The sequence below is a fragment of the Varanus komodoensis genome, unplaced genomic scaffold (assembly GCF_004798865.1).
Source record: "Varanus komodoensis strain SLA01 unplaced genomic scaffold, ASM479886v1 scaffold22, whole genome shotgun sequence".
In the NCBI taxonomy this organism is placed as follows: Eukaryota; Metazoa; Chordata; class Lepidosauria; order Squamata; family Varanidae; genus Varanus; species Varanus komodoensis.
In genome coordinates, this window is record NW_025335606.1 from 14,006,144 (window position 1) to 14,024,831 (window position 18,688).

Below are 18,688 nucleotides of genomic sequence, written 5' to 3' on the forward strand. Positions count from 1 at the left end.
TAATAAATCCAATAAATTGGATGTCTGCCATGATTCATCTGGGGATTCCTCTTCAGAGTAATAGTTTCTACCTTAAAAAAAGGGAACAGCTGCCTCAGAGGGCCCTTGTACCCTAACCCTAACTCTTATCTACCTCAAGGGGCAGAACAGTCAACCTCTGAGGCAAGGAGGGATAACAAGGAACCAACTTGTTCCTAAGAGCAGTTACCTCAAGCAACAGTCTAGCAGGGCTCCTTTAAGAAGAAGCACTTGATTACCAAAGAGCATTCATCAGGATTAAAACATGATGCAACTGAGTTCTGAGTGGGGCTCTAGTAGCTCTAACTATATCATGTCAGGAACCAACATGTGGGCAGTAGGAACAAAGCAGGTCAGCAAGGCAGAGTTGTAGTTACAGAAAAGGTCTTTTTTTCCATTTCTTTAGCCATTATTTATATTGACAACTCTAATCTTTTTGAATCTATGTTTAATCCAATCTCTTCCAGTCAGGAAATAGGTTATTATTGTATATAGACTATAATATGGTATAACAACTTTAATAGGAAAAAAAATCATAAATTGGAAATGGCAAGGGATCAAAGTAAACATGACTCATTTCATGGGTTTATTTCATTTTGCTGTTTATATGAATATGAAGGATAATCAGTATAATACCCCCTTTCCATACAAAATACTCTGGGCCCTATACAGGATTTTGGAAAGAACATTTGATTTTACTATATACAATCACTGCTTAATTCAATAATTTAGGCTGAAATTTAGATCTTTATAAACTTTTACCTCTTACCTACAATTTAACAATATATAATTTGATGTAACACTGATGCAAAATTTGGAATATATTCACTTAAAAATAACATTAAAACAAAGAAAGCATTTGCTCAGATGGTGCTTGACACCTCCAACCTTTTTAATAGGTCATCTTATTGATCAAAATGTCTGTTTATAATGCTCACATCTGTAGGGAGTCTGGATTCCTATATTACAAATATACTCCTATGCTTGGAATTAATCTAGAGCTTCAGACCATGCACAATAAAGCTGTACATAACCAAAATTTTCAGTTTTCCTACCACCTAGCTCCCCCAAACATACTTAAAGCAGTCTCCTCAGCTACTTCTCTTGCTACCACCGCAGCTCCAGCCCTGTGAAGGCCATCTCCACACTGACAATTGGTGCCAGCCAGTTGATATCAAATGACATCATCAAGCAGGCAGATCATGTCAGAAAGGAGGAATAACATTATGCCACACTGTACAATTCCAAATTTCAGTTCCGCCGGGGCGGGGGGGGAATTCCCCTCCCCCCATCCCATTTCTTCCCCAAGGACCATTTCTGGTTTTCCTTGGGAAAAATCAAACAAATTGAACAGGTTTAGGTGATGAAATATGTTGTTTCAGAACGTAGACAAAGTGTTTATATACTGTTACCCAGCCTTTACTCCACCAAATGATTTCTCAAAATTGTGTAAGAACAGGACTTTTATAGAAAAACTAGATATATTACATTTCTAGAAATAATGAAGTCATAGCGGAAATTTTCCATTAATCCTCCCTGTGGTATTCTTAGCTTAGTTAGTTGTTTTTACCTATAAAGTCCCATACAGTCATCCTTCTATCTCTTCTGTATAGCTCTTCTTTATATTGTTCAACCTGCTCTTGATTGTAACCTGGTCAGATAGTATTTCTCCCTATTCATCTTATAGCATTCCTAATCTAGGTTTGAATTTCCCTTTGATTTTTCGGATCTTCTGGAAGAGATCTATTGTTTCCCCTCTTTTGTTTTCTTCTATTTCTTTGCACTGGCCATTGAAATTGTTCTTTTGATCTCTATGTGCTGAAGATCTGCATACTAGTAATAAAATGCTTTTATGTAGAACACTTTGGGAAAGTTCTTATCATTATCATTTATTGGGATTGGCATTCTGTATGGTGCCAAGATTTCACCTTAAAACAGTTTATGTAAAATAGAAAGGTGGGATATAAATACTTAAAGACATATTTCAGATTTATATTTGTAGTGTAAACATGCCCTAAGACATTCATGAAGTCCTTGTTGTTGTTACGTGCCATCAAGTCATCTTCGATTTATGGCAACCCTATGAATGAAAGCCCTCCAAAATATCCTGTGATATCTCCATTCATCTCCTTCTAGGTTCAACGCTGTGGCTTCCTTTTCAGTTTTAATCCATCTCATACTTGGCCTTCCCTTTTGGCAACGGAGAATGGCATGGTAGAAAGAGGGAAAGTAGGGTGCCCTGTGCACTGCTACCCCCTACAGACTGCCCTAAAGCAATATGGCCTTTGCACAAAAACAGTTTCCCAACCCTGCTTTCTTTGATTATTTACCTTGTTTCTGTATCTCTAGGAGGAAGCCCTGTACCTGATTCATTTCTGTTTTTTCCTTATATTTCAGAGTCCAGAATGCACTCATTTTGCTACAGCACAGACTGTCCTTTCAATTATTTTCAATGAAAATAATTATAAATCTGTCATATCTGATCTTAAAAGAACACTTTTCCAAAAAAGGGGCTAAATTTCAGTGACAAATGACTTACAAACAAGAAAGTATATTCTCCTTCTCACAAGCAGTAGTTCTTATTAAGGTTTTCCACTGCATCCCTTTTTATTACCACTTCTTTTTGAAGTGATTAGCCAGAAAATATATGGCCATAATCTCCTGGCACTGTTTGCTTGCCAGTGTACTGAACAATACATCCCATAAATATACCCAACTCTCAGGTTCTACATATTGTCTTCCTACTGTTGAAAACTGAACTGCCACTTTATCAGATTTAGGACCAGATACAAAGTCAATTGGACAGCATTTTTCCATGGCTTTAAATAGATTCTGAATCTTAATGTCTTTAGGAGAGAAACAAACTACTTGGCTCCACATCAGACACACCATTGCTCCCCAAAGCTGCTAGAATTAAGCTGATTTCACTTTTTTGTTGCAAAGGGAAAACCAAGTTCCTTCTATTCATTCTCTTTCTATCAACAGCTAGACATGCTCAGCAAGGTTTATAGACTTGGCCCAGTGCCAGCATTTATTAATGCTAAACACTTGTACATTGGAAGATAAAACAAAAAGGAGGTTGCACATATTAAAGTAATGGGACAATTCTATTCTCTGTCAAGGAGGCTGTGGGTTGAACAGAATCACAATTTAAGGCCTTCTACATATGGTACACCTTTGTACTAATGCCAAAAACAGGCAGCTGTGGTAAGCCAGTGCAAGACAGTTACACCATGAAAGGTAAAATGTGGACAAAGAAGTGATGTGGTGGGAATACTTCATCAGTATCCTATCCAACTTCCTGGAGCCAGTTATCTTCCCTTAGTTGCTACAGTGATGAACAATAAATCTTGGCTAAACGTATATGACTATGGTCAATAGACAAGGCCATGTTATGAGCTTCTGCCACTGTTAGAATTATACATACACCTCATACATGAGCTCATATGACATCACATACTCCTAAAGAGATCACAGGGGAGCTGTCTTAACTGTGAACTGGGTGTAAGAGTTCTTAAAGCCAGTAAGAGAATGTGTGCCCCTATTCAAATTGATTAAAATGTAGAAATGACTCCTGAGAAAAGTGAGAAAATAAAGTACAAAATTAGTACTACAGCTGACAAAAACATAAGCAAAAATCATGTCCACAAAAGAATTACTTAAGTTTACTGTTAACAGTGAAGAAATCAGAATTGTGAAGGATTTCACATACCTCTGCTCAATCACCAATTCAAAATGAGACTGCAGCCAAGAAATCTCAAGAAGATTGAGACTTGGAAGGGCAGCAATGAAGGAACTAGAAAATATCATCAAGTGTAAAGATGTTTTACTGGATACCAAGGTCAAGATCATCCTCACTATTGTATTCCCAATCACAAACTATGGGTGTGAAAACTGGACAGTGAGGAAAGCTAATAGAAAGAAAACTGATGTAGTCAAAACATGGTACTGGAGGAGAGCTGTGCAAATACCCTGGACCGACAGAAAAGCAAACATGTGGGTCATAGAGAAAATCAAGGCAGAGTTTGTCCTAGAAGCAAAAATGAAAAACTGAGGCTGTCATACTTCAGACACATCATGAGAAAGCAAGACTCACTGGTGAAGACCGTCATGTTAGGGAAAGTTAAAGGCAAAAGATGAAAGGGAAGAACAAACATGAGATGGATTGAATCTATAAAGGGAGCCACAGCCTCGGCTTGGAAGCACTGAATGGAGCTGTCATGGACAGGATATTTTGGAGGGCTTTCATTCATATGGTCACCATAAGTTGGAGATGACTTGTAATACATAGTAACAACAAAGGTGCTTCAAGCCACTTAAAATAAACAGAACTGGCATACTCATGTCCTGTACCCTCAATTGAAGGTGACATAACAATGCATTTGAAATGTAGGAAACTAAAAGTCTGGACATGCAAAAATTCTGTTTTTGGAATTTTACAAAGAAATGGAGCCACAGTAACGATCTGAAAGTGTTTAGTGTGGGGGGACTGCACTTTTCAGCTCCCTGGATTAAAACCAGGATGCAAAAAGAATCAAACTACTGGAAGACATCATATGTATAGGCTTTAGCTGATAAAGACTGAAAAGGTATTCAAGTAAGAAAGTAGGTATTGAATTGTTGGCATCTAGAGTTCCATTAACTAAAGTTAAACTTTAGTTCTATACATTTATATTTGTTAGAAGGTTTAACAAGCAGTGAGACTTTGTGTGTATGTGCACATTCAGGAAATGAAGAGTTAATATGAATGGACTAATTAATTAAATTACGGATACACCTTAATTTTATCATGAGCAGAGGGTGCTATTTTTTCTTGTACCCAAAATAATTCAAACCAACAAAAGCAAGAAAAACCAGATCTGGTACTGCAAATGTATGTGCTTTAAAGGAGATTTAGATTGCCTTAAAAAGGATTAGACACAGTCATGGTGCACAGGCCTATCAACAGCTATTAGTTATGGTAGCTAAATGGAAGCTCTGTGTTCAGAAGCAATATATTGCTAAATACCAGTTGGCAGAGGAAAATAACAAGAGCAGACCGCCTTCATGCTCTGCTTTTGTGCTTCTTGGAAGCATTTGACTGGCCACAGTTGGAAGCAGCATGCTGCAAAAGATGGAGCAGGCCATCTATCCAACAGGGCATTTCCTTCATTGTTGGGTGAACTTATCACAGTACAAGCAATGCTATGCTGTTAAACAGCCTGGGGTAACACTGTGCACTATTTCAACTTGATATGAGTTTGTCAAGAAAAGTCTGACAATTTTTTAAGTGTTAATTATTATATATTTAAATGAGTTGGCACTAGAAGCCACTCTAGGAATGATTTAAATCTGTCTTTGTATTTAATATACAGTACATGTTTCTTTTAAAAGAAATAGCAGCTCTTTTGAGTTGTGGGTTGCTGATAAATAATGGAAATGAGTCAGTTGCTGTTTAACTTGTTTTGTGGAACTGATTAAACTCCCTCCTATGAAGTTGCTATTTGCACTGTGATCCTAGTAACTCTCAGCCACCTTCCCCTGCAGTTTGCACCAGCTTTTTCTAAAAGTTTGAACTGTAAATGCAAAAATGCATTTGAAATAATGTCTAGATTTTCTGCTAAATTTCAGAAATTGCAGCAGAATGAAAATTAATAGCAATTATTAGTAGATAAAACATTTGTGTTGCAAGCATGGAGGCAACTATCTAACTAGACAGTGTTACTCCAAGGCCTTAAAGATTAAAAAAAATCTAATCAGAGCTAATCACAGTACTGAGAATTTCCCCAGGGAGCAGACCCAATTTAGTATCTAATGGAAGCAGCGAATTAAAAAACACAGCTTTTCAATAAAGAAGGAGACCACAGAATGGACTCAAATATCTATGCAAGTTCCTTCATTTGGGGTACAATGCATTCCGTGCTGAAAGTTGAATCCACAATGAGGAAAGGAACTGGGCTGTGTGAATTTGAGATTCCTCTCCCAAGACTTACAATTATGATATTCATTCATTCATACATACATTCCTATGGCGCTGGGTGGCTCACAGCAATTCAAAACAACAATTCAATATTGTCCCATTCTGAGGATCGCTACTGGGATTTTAAAAATGTTTTAACAACATGAATAATACACATGTAACTAAGAAAAGTTAGATGATGCTAATTATTTCACACAGCATGGAAGTGACCAAAGATTAGGCCTTGATGGAGAAGATACTGTCTATTTGAATATATCTATAAAATCAAAGGAGTAAAATGGATTGAGGGTCCTTAATACTGAGGCACAAAGAAAACAAAATTCAGTACCAGAAAATGTCAGTTATCTGGGGCTTAGCCCCTCTAATGAAGAGCCAGTGGGAAAGCTCCTGCTGACTTTGGTAGCTGTAGAGTTATGCCTCAAACTTCTAATTAATACTGGATTGTTTCTAACAGCAAAACTTAAGCTGACATGTGAATTCAGCCCATTTGTGGTTTGCTTTTCTTTTTCCCCCCAGAGACAATTAGCAAAGCACTCCAGACACTGAATAGATCTATTCATTTGTACAAATTATTCCCTGGCAGCAGGCTTTTTATTTTCTTTCCTTTCTCTTCTGATGCATTTAAAAGGAGGCACAAAAGGCTGCCTGTCATTAATCCTACTTGGCTGGTTTGGAGAAAGACAAGTTGAGCACACACCATTGAGCATGTTGCATTTTTGCCTTCTTTTTCAATGCTTTTACTGAAGCACTTAAACTCCTCTCAGGCCTTCAGTCTCTGTGACTGTAGAATCACAATTAAAATTTTATGTTAAGTGCATGTGTGAGAGAGAAGGAGGGAAGTCAGAAGAACTGGCAGACAGAAAAATGGAAGAATTTGGCATGGAAATCATGGATCAGCTCATGAGCATTCCAGTTTCTGTTGCCTCCCACACAGCTTTTGTAGACAATCAACACAATTCTCAAGGACTGCTTCAGAGGACTACTGGTTCCACCATCTCTCATAGAGGAATGTGCTCATTAGAAGAAAAAGACTATCTGTAATAAAATATGCATGTAATATATTGCTTCACCTCTTTGGTCAATAAAGCTAAACAGCAAGAAGTCTTGCTGCTGGATCGCCCCAACATTTGTTGAGGGAAGGCCTTTTTGAGTGACAATCTTCAATTCCACTAAACAATGCACCCCTCCATCCAACCAACCCGGCTGGAATGTTTGTTAAATTAGTTAATTTTCCCCCAGCTTTTAAATAAGAAGAAAAAACAAGCCATGGGTGGCCTGCTAACCTCAAAAGGCCAAATAGCCAAGGTTATAAAATCATTCCTTCTCAGAATACTGGGTTTGAAATAAAAGCAGCATTTATTAAATTCTACCCCCCAAACCAGTAACAGAGGTAGCATTAAGAATTTTGAAAAGTAAAGCCTTAGCCAATTTCCTGTAAGAGTTCAAAATTATTAAATAAAAAGTGGACTGTGCCTGAACTTTTAACTGAAAAATAATTTTTGGTAAACCAGATATGCCAGAATCTATTTTTATTCTCGGGTTCTCCTTATTTTTTACAGGCATTGTACACTAGAATGTGAGCAAGCTTAGTTTTGCATCCACTTTGTTATGCTTATCCAAAACATCCTTTCTCAGTTCTCATACAATAGTAAGAGTTTCTTTTCTCCAAGTAGTGATATTAGATCATGAAGACTGTAAAATTATATTGTTGTAAACCACCAGTATATTGTTGGCTGTGGAGTGGTATAGAAATGGGGAGGAGGAGGAGGAGAATTGCTGAAAAACAACTGATTTCCAGCCATGTTTCTAGTATGTGTGCATGGGGTATGTGTTTAGGGGTTCAACTGTCCTTGCACAACTACAAGTAGAAAAGAGCACACTGCCAGCAGTAAACCTTTCTTTTTTTCTTTCTTAACATCTGAAAGAGACATGAAACCATGCATGTCATCTGATTCTAAAAGGAACATAGTTTCCAATAATTAAGACAAACAGAATAAGCTCTTGAGCTTGGTAAACTTGCAAAACCTCTTTTACCATCTGCGGATAAGAAGAAAAAATATTTGAATGCTTTTATTTAAAGCAGATACTGTTCTATCTGCTATTCAAACATTGTGTCTAATTCGTGGATTTAAAATATCTTACAGGTGCTTAGACCCTATTATGAAAAGGTCAGTACTAATAACTTCAAGGAAACCAGATTCAATCACACACCACACCATTCCTCAATTAAACAGCAGGCAATTGAGAAGAAGCTTCATACACTATGTGCCAGCCTCTGAAGACTTTAAGTAACCAAAGTGTATATTAAGAAGCTACCTACTTGAGAATTAAAGATTGTGCTGCAGATTCGCATAGTGTTTAACAATTAATAGCTACTTCAGAGCTTAAGGCTAGAGTCATAAAATGATGGCCATAACTTCCAAGGCCTTCCTAGGCCGCTTACAATACACAAAACATTAACAAAGTAAAACACATTAAAACCAATTAAAACACAATGAAATAAAACATCTGTAAAAGAAATATAAAAAGGGCCACAGCATTCAGGCTAAGTTCCTAAATCGGTATGTCTTTGCCTGGTGCCAAAAGGAAAATAAAGGTGGTGCCAGGTGAATTTCCCTAGGGAGGGAGTTCCAAAGATGGGGAGCAGCAGCAGAAAAGGCCCTTCGCCTAGTTGCCACCCTCTCATCTCCCTGAGGGGTGGTTCTTGTAATGCTGAAATGTGATATATCAGCACAAGTTCTAGAAGCTGGGGTCAGTTACAAATGTCACCCGAAGTGAAAGGAAATGGTAATCATCATATCAGATCAGCTTCATTTTCAATCCATAGAAGTTCAGAAGCCATAAACCGACTACAAGAAGTATTAGCCTCTTTCCAAGTATCAAAACAGCTTAAGAAATAGAAACAGTGCCTGTTCCAGCAGTGCCATTTAATCACATCTGGGCAGAAGGAATTGAATTGTTGTATTGCTTCAAAGGTCTATCTTTGACCTATATCATGTTGAATCACAGATTAAGGTGTATTTATGTTGATAGAATACTGCTGTCAGAATAGTCCCTACTGCTGAAAGTACTTTATTCATAGTGGTTTGGAGCTGCATTTTACTACTTGATCTAGGAAATCTAACTGCTGTTTCAGCTGTGTTGGTAGAAAGAGACTGTGAGAATGGTTTAGGAGAATAGATAACTACTCTATCTTTCTAGGTAGAATTTGCTTGCCAGGCCACAGGGACCCTGATAAGCAGGCACCAAAACAGGATGAAGAATAGTAAATCAAATCCTGTTATATCTACTCTCAGGGCACAAGAAATAGCAAAAGGTTAAAAAATTGCCAAATGCAGCAGCGGCCTATATCAATAGTAGCTCATCTGAGAGCCAGTGTGGTGTAGTGGTTAAGAGCATGGAACTGGGACTCAGGCGACCTGGGTTCTAGTCCCCGCTCAGCCATGGAGCCAACTGGGTGACTTTGGGCCAGTCACAGACTCTCAGCCCAACCTACTTCACAGGGTTGTTGTTGTGGAGATAAGATGGAGGAGGAGAATGATGTAAGCTGTCTTGAGCCCTTTGTAGGAAAAAGGCAGGATATAAATCAATCAATCAATCAATCTCAGCATCTCTCCTGTTGTGATTTTATCAGAATTGGCAATTGTACACAGAAGTGTATTTATTTATTGTGAAGTAATTGCAATAACTATCACCTAAAATTCTAGGATCATAACGAAGCTGAACAGATTCAAAGGGTAACTTGAGGGAAGGACACAGTAATTATGGGAGATTTCAATCTCCCAGGTATTACTTGGGAGTTTCACTCGGTGGCAACAGCCAGGTCATGTTGCTTTCTAGATGCTCTAGAGGGAGGGTTTTTCATGCAGAGGGTCTGGGAGGTGACGGGGGCGGGGGGGGGGAATATTCTTGACTTGGTTTTGACCAACAAGGAGTTGCTGATAGATGGGGTGCAGATTAGGGGAGCTCTGGATGCGAGCTATCACTCCATCTTTGAGATCAGGGGAATATGGATGAGTGGCAGGTCAAGTATTAGAAGCTGAGACTTTACAAGGGCCAACTTTGGTCAATTGAAGACCAAACTGGGGAAAGTCTCCTGGGAGAGGGTGATGGAAAACAAGGGAGTTGAAGAAGGGTGGATGGCACTAAAAAGGAAGGTCTTGGATGTGCAAGACTTGATGATTCCTCTAGTTAGCAAGGCGGAAAGGTGAAGGAGAGTGCCCCCACAGATGAGAAGAGAATTGGTAAGAAGCATTGGGCATAAGAGGAACCTCCGTAGGAAATGGATACTGGGGCAAACAGACAAAAGGGTATACTGGGAGGAGGAGGCTCGTTGCAGAAAGATTCTTCGCAAGGCTAAGGTTGATTATGAGCTGAGACTTGCAAAAAATATCAGGAGCAACAAAAAGGGCTTCTACCAACATGTAAATAGCAAGAGGAAGGGGAGATAGGCGGGGGACTGCTTAATAAAGAGGAAGGGGATTTGGTGACTGATGTGAGGGGACAGGCACAGATGCTAAATAACTATTTTGCCTCTGTGTTCTCTCAAAAGCAGAATGGGGGAGGTCCGCATGGGGGCACAGATGAAGCTGAGGATTTAGGGGCACAGATTAGAAGTTGAAGAGCTCCTCAGGGCACTGGATGTTACGAGGGCACCACTATATAACTATATTAGAAGGAAAGTCCGAATAGAAAGAAACGTGTTGGTTATTTGTGGAGATTGTACTGCTTTATTTCTTGCCTTTCTTCCTGGGAATTCAGTCCCAGGTGATTTCCCATTGTGGTACTGGCCTGATTAGTTCTGTGGCAAGGGTGCTGCTTGCATCATGCACCTTTAAGATCATGATCTGGAAAGCTTCATTGACAGTTGTCTAATACTAAGCCCAAGTACAGATATGAAGACGGTCTTCTGTTCTCAAACTGGGTTATTGCTTGTAGAATTCCAAAATGCCAGCTTCATTTCCTCACTCTCTCTTCTTTGTGAATACAATGGCCCTTCTAGTTTTTAAATCAAGGAAATGTTTGTTGCCAAATGGTTACACATGCTATAAATGCTTGTTGTTGCTAGCTGCGAAGTAGCATCCGACCCATCACAACCCCATGGACAACATTTCTCCAGGCCTTCCTGTTCTCCACCATCTCCCGGAGTCCACTTAAGCTCACACCAGTGACTCCATCTAGCCACCTCATCCTCTGCCATCCCCTTCTTCTTTTGCAGTCAATTGTTCCCAGCATTATGGTCTTCTCCAGGGAGTCCTTCCTTCTCATTAGGTGGCCAAAGTATTTGAATTTCATCTTCAGTATCTGGCCTTCTAAAGAGCAGTCAGGGTTGATCTTGTCTAAATGCTAGTCAAAGACATATTATCAGTAACAAAAGATTTCTGATTTTTTATAACCAATAAAATTTACTCTTACCCCTTGAAATAAAGCCCAGTCAGATCCAAAGCAGTAAATTTCTCACTGTACACTGAACTGACATGGACAAGAAAGGAGTCCCATGTGCTCTGCAGATTGTGGGAGATCACTAAATGTTCAGTCTTCCTTCAGTTTTAATGTAATCAAACTTGGCTGCACCACTAATTTGCCACAAGAATTTTGAGATTTCAGGTTCCTCCATCTAAAGCGTTAGGTGACATTTTATTACATGGTCTCTTGCAAATTGTTCTTCCAGGGCCCACCCCTGCACACTTGCTAGTAAAGGATTTCCATGTAACCTTATAGGAATCTTTATATGACAGGATCCCCTTGAGTTCCCTTTCCCCTGGATTCTCTCTCTTCCCCTGCCCCCACTATTCATATACATCTCTTTCTCCTCCAACATTTGCACACACATGATCATTGTCCCTGCCCTTTCTTGGTGTAGTCTGTACATACAGAAGGTTCACTATTTTTTCTTCTTTTAACAAAACAATCATATTATCTCTGGGAGGATGTCCAGGGAACAACAGAATATGGAAGATCTCCCCTCCTGAGTTCATATGCAATCCTAGGACTGGGAGGGGAAGATAAGATTGGATTGTTTCCCCTCTACCCTTCTTCCCTTTGCAGCTGCCACAAAAAGCTCCAACACAGTAGTTCTTTCAAAGTAGCAACACCAAGGTCACAAGTTTTCAGAGAAAGAAAAAAAGGGAGTGGGATGGAAGAAGGGAGAGAGGAGAGAAGTGTAGGATACACAAGATCTTAAAGCTTCTCCATCACTATCCTATTCATAATAAAGTACATCAGCTAAAAGAGGAAGAATGGGAGGTGATTTTGCCTCCATTCTCCCCATACCATGTTGGGCTTTTTCTAGCAGGGCAGACACAGAGAGATTTAATCACTGGGCTTTTTACTGAGCAGCAATTCATTGTGCAAATTCCCCCTTTTATTCAGAAGATAATATTATACTGAGCAACTGCACTACAAATGTACTTTGTTCCTCCTACTTCCTCTCTTCCAGGGAAACCTTCAACAGTTGACAATGTAATTACTATTTTATTATATTTTCTTTTTGAAACTTAATTTCTGAAAAGTTCTGACCTAATCTGTTTTGCTCCCTTGGACACCATATAGACACTCTTCTACCTTAATTAAATGATTACAGTTGTAAGTACTTACAGTTGTTAAGTACTTAGTTTGTGTTTTGGTTAGAGTGTAGTTTATGGGCTAGTTCTACTGGGCAAACAGCAGTCTATCCTCCAGCAGAGTAGAGTCAGGATTTCAGGTTTCCCTAACACAAGGATTGGAAGAGTCAGGCTTACAAGATCTGCTTTTGTATGGGGGTAGGGAGAGAGATTGGTTCAAAACACATATACTTGAAGACTGCTGAGCCAAGGAATTTGTTTTGAATACCAGAACTGAGCAGAGCTCATAGCCCTTCTGCACAAGATCTAAACCTTCTTTATTTCAGCATTACAATTGGGGTGGGGTCATTCTCTTGCTACCATTGTGAAACACTTGCAGAAATGTGTAAGATACGTTTCTTGAATGAGGTGGTAAAACTGGAACAAAATGAAAGCTAAGGTGGAACTTGTACAGAAAAGCACTGGGGTTCTGGGATCTATACCATCACAGCCCCATATCTTTAAAGCTTCTTGATAAGCAAGTATATAAAGACAAAAACAAAACAAAGCTCATCTATTCCAGAGAACTGTGAACAAACCTAACCATTTTTCATAGCAAAAATTCAAGGGGGGTCCAGAAATTACTATAAATAGTCAGACAATCTGGTCCAATTCAGCAAAACCAAACAGTCACTTCTTATTTCATTAGAAAGGGTTTTAAAGATGATAAAAGTTCTAGTCTCTTAATCAGATACTTACATAATCATCATGATTGATTCCTTGTTTCTGAACAGAACTTTTCACCTCCATGGCAAACTTTTCAAACTCAGGTTTCACTGTCCTTAGTAGTGTGACTGTCTGGAGAGATGAGTATGCTTGCTTTGCTTCAAGGTCATATTTGTCTCCTCTCTTCCATGAGCCATTTCCTAAGGGAGCAATAAAAATATTTACAATTCCAAGCAAGTTACCATAAAGAACTCATTTTCCCCTTTCCCGCTGCTGTATTCCCTATGTGTTGCTGGGGGTAGCCAAAAATATGAAACATGTTGTCCTCCTAATTCAGTTTGAGTACTCTAGGAGCACACCCAAATTTAACCACTTTCAAGCTCCACAGATTTCAATGTAAGTTCTAAAACAGCTCTCTCCCATTGAAGTTCATAAAAATGCTTAACTGTACTCTATGTGATTAATTAATATGGTTTTTAAAAAGGTCATATATTGTATTACAAAGAAGGAAGTACAACATTTCAGAGAGTAAGGTTTCTGACAAAAGCCTGAAATTCTTTTCAGGAAGTTATGGACAAAAAATAAAATGAAATATATGTTTTTCTTGAGACCAAAAAATAGATTCTACCAAGGGCAGTAAGCAGTAACATTATGACCTGGTGGTAGTGCCCTATTTCTAAATATGTTGTAATTTCCTCCCTAGAGGTCTGAAATTTGCACTCATCCATGAGAAGAAAAGAAAAAAAAGAGAGAGAGAGAAAACAGAAAAAGAAAGAGAAAACTAATCCAACCTGGTGAGATATTATGCACAATTCCTATAGTGCGATGGGATCATAAAAAGGCTGTCCTGATCCAAAGACATTAGTAGCTGGGTATTAGTAGAAAATCAATAGTGAAAAGATTAGGTGGAAGATAGATCACAAACTACTGGGATTTTTCTTTGTGTTTGAAATGTTATAGGAATATGTAAATATTAAAAGTCAAACTCTTTGTTTTATTTCTTTAGACATAAAAAGTCATATTTATAAATAAAAAGGTTCAAATGGAGGAAAAAATTCACAGATGCAGTTGTTAATACAGTTATTAAACAACACAGAAACATGGTGGTGTTAGGATGGAAACCAGGTGCCTACACTTCCTGGCTATGGATCACCCCAGAGCAGTTCTCATGCAAGGTCAGGCCAGGGCTAGCCAGATAGCAAGTAAGAAAGAACCACTGCTCAGTCCATGCAAAAGGTCCCAGGGTCAGTCCCTAGCATATCCAGGTAGGACTAGGGAAGACCTGAATCCCTGGAGAGCTGCTGCCATTCATTTTAAGTTTAAAGATTTTAAGAGGAAATTGGAAAGTATAATAATGGTCCCTCAAGCGGTTTGAAGTCACTTGTTAGCATATACATAGTAGATTAGCACATTTGCCTTTTTGTTGGTGCTGTTTCCCAGTTGTTACATTGTGAGAACTATATTAGATTACTGCAGTTCAACAGGTGTAGTTAGTGCATAGTGTGGCAGCCAGAATGCTTTCAGGTGTCTGCTCTGATAGCCCAAACCAAGGGTCTCAAACTCAACTTACCTGGGGGCTGTTGGGAGTCTGGGTGAGGCTGGGTCGCATCAAGTATTCCACCACCGCGGTGGTGGTGGGCCGCTCATCCCGCGACCGGCCTGGGCACCACCGGTGCTTTGAAGGCCGCAGGGCCCCTCCCCCGTGCCCCGCCTGTCCTGGCAATTGGCCCGCGGGCCGCGAGTCTGAGACCCCTGGCCCAAACTGTGGCTTCCAGAACTCTATGCATATGTTTGTCCCTAACTTCATAGGGCGAAAGATTACCCCATGGCCCCTTCCCAACTCCAAATCTGGAACTCAGATGGGGTGATCTTCATAACTGCACTGTACTTCTGAGCACAATCCATGGGGATGGTCTCTATCAGGTTCAAACTGGAGAGGTAAGACGGACTGTTTTTTTATAGTGAAGTCTCATAATATATGGTATACAAATGTTCTAATTAAGTAAATGAATGTATAGTAAAATGCAAGTGCAACACTGTTGAAAATGTGGTCCATCCAATCTCAGATTGGTGGCTTCTAACTACAGGAATGTGTATGAATACTGGAACTTCAAATTTTATGGCTAGTGTTGCAACTACTGAACAATAATTGCTTCTGTTTCAGGCTTCCACCCTGTGTGGGTCACTAGTGATCCTATTTAAGTCTGTACTTTCAGTCACCTAATAAATAAGTATGCTACTCTAAAGACTGTATAACAACCCACATCCAATATGGAAAGTGCACACACAATGTGTGAAAAGGCTGATGTTGCTAATGCCTTATTCTTGTACAAAGAAAAAGAACTTTTTGGTCATTTTGGGCTGTGATTCATTATCCAGTTAAACTGAAAAACATTAGCTGACTTAGTCCAAGTTGCCTGCTTGGAATAACTTTGAATGAATCCAAGCACTGAAGTCAAGCCTTGGAAACTGTATATTAAATTAACATGTTAGAGCCACAAACCACACACACTTGCTCAGCTGGCAGTCTCCCCTGCATCTAAATGTGCTAGCCCAAGGAATCCCTGAGTGAGGAAGTTCAGTATTTCAGCTACGGTTGATCTGTTATCTGTCTAAATCTCATCTCAGACATGTTGACATGGAGTTTCTTAGCAGGGAGGCTCAGTATTTTGGGTACAGCTTAATCTGTTTTCATTCTAAACCCCAACTTAAACTGTACCCTGGTGCCAGTGCACTAACAGAAGTTTGCTGACAAAAGGTAAGGCTAGTAAAAATGTTAAAATCTTCTAACCGTGTTTTCATGACACATGCTGTTCATGTCATATGGTGCAAGGTCACCATAATAACAAGTACAGCCCAAATCGGGAAAGTGCTAATACAATTGAAAGAATTGTTAAACTGACCCAAGGCCAGTATATATTAATATAGAATATTAGCAATGCTGCAATCCCATGCCGAATTACCTGGCTAAAAACCCACTGAATTCAATGGAATTTACTTCAGAATGTATAGGATTGCAGTGGAAGCTATCGTGTATTTGTCAGTTTTTGCACTTTAGGAGTAGTGTTATGTTCAAATGCTGCACCAACATTCACTAGTGTGTGGATCAAATTGCCCATATGGTAGCTCAGTTATCCCACTTCTTTCATTATAACAACTGAAGTAATTGCGTTAAACATGGGAAACTCATGTTCAGCTCCATGATGACTTGCTATGAAGCTCACTGGGTGGTCTCAGACAAGTTACTATCTCTTGAGAAATAGTATTTTGTCTAAATGCTCTCCAGCAGGGTTTCTGTGGGCATAGAAAACTGTTCATCTCTTTAGAAGAAAAATGAGAAACAAACTTAACATGTGCATATATAAAATTACTTGCTAATTACCATTATTTTCAGTTGCTTTTCTCTTAATTTCATAAACCCAGTAGACATTATTTTTAATAGTGAGGAGTAGCAATGGCTGTTATGGCCCACTTAAAAATGAAAACAATCTCTAAATCGTTATTGCATTTTTAATAGTTTTGTAACCCACCAGAGGAAAGAAACCACATTACCATATGATGAACTGTTGAAGAGTTCAATATTGAAGAAAGCATAGTCTCCATTGGTCATCCCTTGCCGATGTGCAGCCAACATGATATTCCTTATTGCGTCACTGCTGGCACACATGATCACAACTAGTAGAAATAAATGGAAAAATACAGATAAGCTTTCCTCAAACTGCTGGGAACATATTGTCAAGCTTACGCACAGCTGGAGATAATGATATAAACTGTCCTCCAGTTGTTTTTTAAACCATGGATATGTAAGACCATCAGGAAGGTTAGAAAAGAAAATATAGTAACTGAAGGGGCAAATTTTCACTTTCTGGTTCCTTTGCAACTATTATCCCCAATGCTAAATTATTGACATGGCAATTAATCAGTAAATCTGCATTGTATATAAGAAGAACTTGAACCTTGTTGCAGAGATTTTGCTCACATGGTACAGTCACGGGAGTTCATATTAATCATTCATATGTTGCACTATTTCCTACAATGAAATACCATAAAAAGGATAAAACTGTTCAAAACTTAGGTGAATCAAACCAAAGTTAAGCACATTTAAGTGCTCTTGATTTTAATTTAAGCCTTTTATATGTAATAAATTATTTCCTATGCAAAACATTCAAAAGTGCTTAACTTTGTTTGAATATCCCCATTACCTTTTACAATGTGTAGAAAAGGGCTCGTTCTGTGATTATTGAATGTTTACGATACAATCCTATATGTCTACTCATAAGTAAGGCCCATTGATTTCAATCAGGCTTACTTCCAACTAAGTGGGCATAGGACTGCAGTGCTCTTTTATGAATACAAAACCAAAAAATGAGTCAGCAGTGTGACTCGGTGGTCAAGAGGGTGAATGCCATCCTTGGTTGCATAGCCAGAAGTGTGGCTTCCAGATTGAGAGAGGTATTAACTGCCATTCTATGGTGTGTTGAGTTCCGGGCTCCACATCACAGGAAGGATATAGCCATGCTGGAATTGGTACAGTGTAGGGCCACAAGGATGGTGGCCAGATTGCAGGGAAAGCAGTATGAGGCAAGACTGAAGGGAGCTGGGTCTTTTCAGCCTGGAGAAAAGGAGACTCCAAGAAGATCTGTTGGTGACATATGGGCATGTGAGGCAGTGCCACATGGAGGTGGGTAGAGACCTGTTTTCCCCTGTAGAGCTGGGCAGGAAGCATTCCAATGGAGCAAAGCTCAGGAACCAAGAGATAGGGTGCATGCCAGGAAGTACTTCCTGACAGTTAGGATCCCAAGGGAATGGAAAGGGCTTCCATGGGAGGTGGTTAAAGCCTTATTGGTGGGAATGTTCATGGATAGGCTGGACATGGACATGGTAGGCATGATAGGCTGGCTGGAACAGGGAGTCAGACTAGATGGCCCAGAAGGACCCTTCTGATTTGCTCTGTTTTTATGTTTCTATGTTTGTAAATCTCTGGATTGTTTTTGGCTCCCCATTAATTTAGCTTTAATTCTTGACCCTTTAGTTTTTCAACAGTATGCAAGCACATTTCAACTCATATAAAAGGAGTTTACCTTTCTCCCCTATCCTACACCCCAGTCTGCTCCAGAGGGTTCTCCAACCTTCTGGAAAAGATTTGGGATGTGTTGAGTCTTGCAGGGAAGAGGAAACACTGAAATTGTCAATGGTGACCATTCCATGGGATATAACTCCATGACATTAAAATGTTAAGGAACAACAGTTACAACAACAATCACTAGCGACAAATCTTGTAAGGCATTATTACATTATTAATGAGCTAATAATAATTTGAGTTAAATTTTTAAATTAAATTTCTAATTAAAATTTAATTAAAATTTTAAATTAAATTTCTAATTAAAATTAAATCTAATTTAATTTAAATTAAATTTTTACTGGATTTAAGTCAGTGGACTGG

At 39.1% G+C, this 18,688-nt stretch overlaps 1 protein-coding gene across 2 annotated transcripts in view; it reads right to left on the reverse strand.

Moving 5' to 3' along the window:
* The window catches only part of NPR3 (natriuretic peptide receptor 3), a 64,028-nt gene that overhangs the window by 31,700 nt on the left and 13,640 nt on the right, over window positions 1–18,688 (reverse strand). For both annotated transcript variants that reach the window (XM_044431574.1, XM_044431573.1), the window contains exons 2-3: window positions 16,798–16,920; window positions 13,279–13,445 (exon numbers count right to left, since the gene is read on the reverse strand). In XM_044431574.1, coding sequence (XP_044287509.1) covers window positions 13,279–13,445; window positions 16,798–16,920 — 290 coding nt within the window. The remainder of the gene's footprint in view (window positions 1–13,278; window positions 13,446–16,797; window positions 16,921–18,688) is intronic.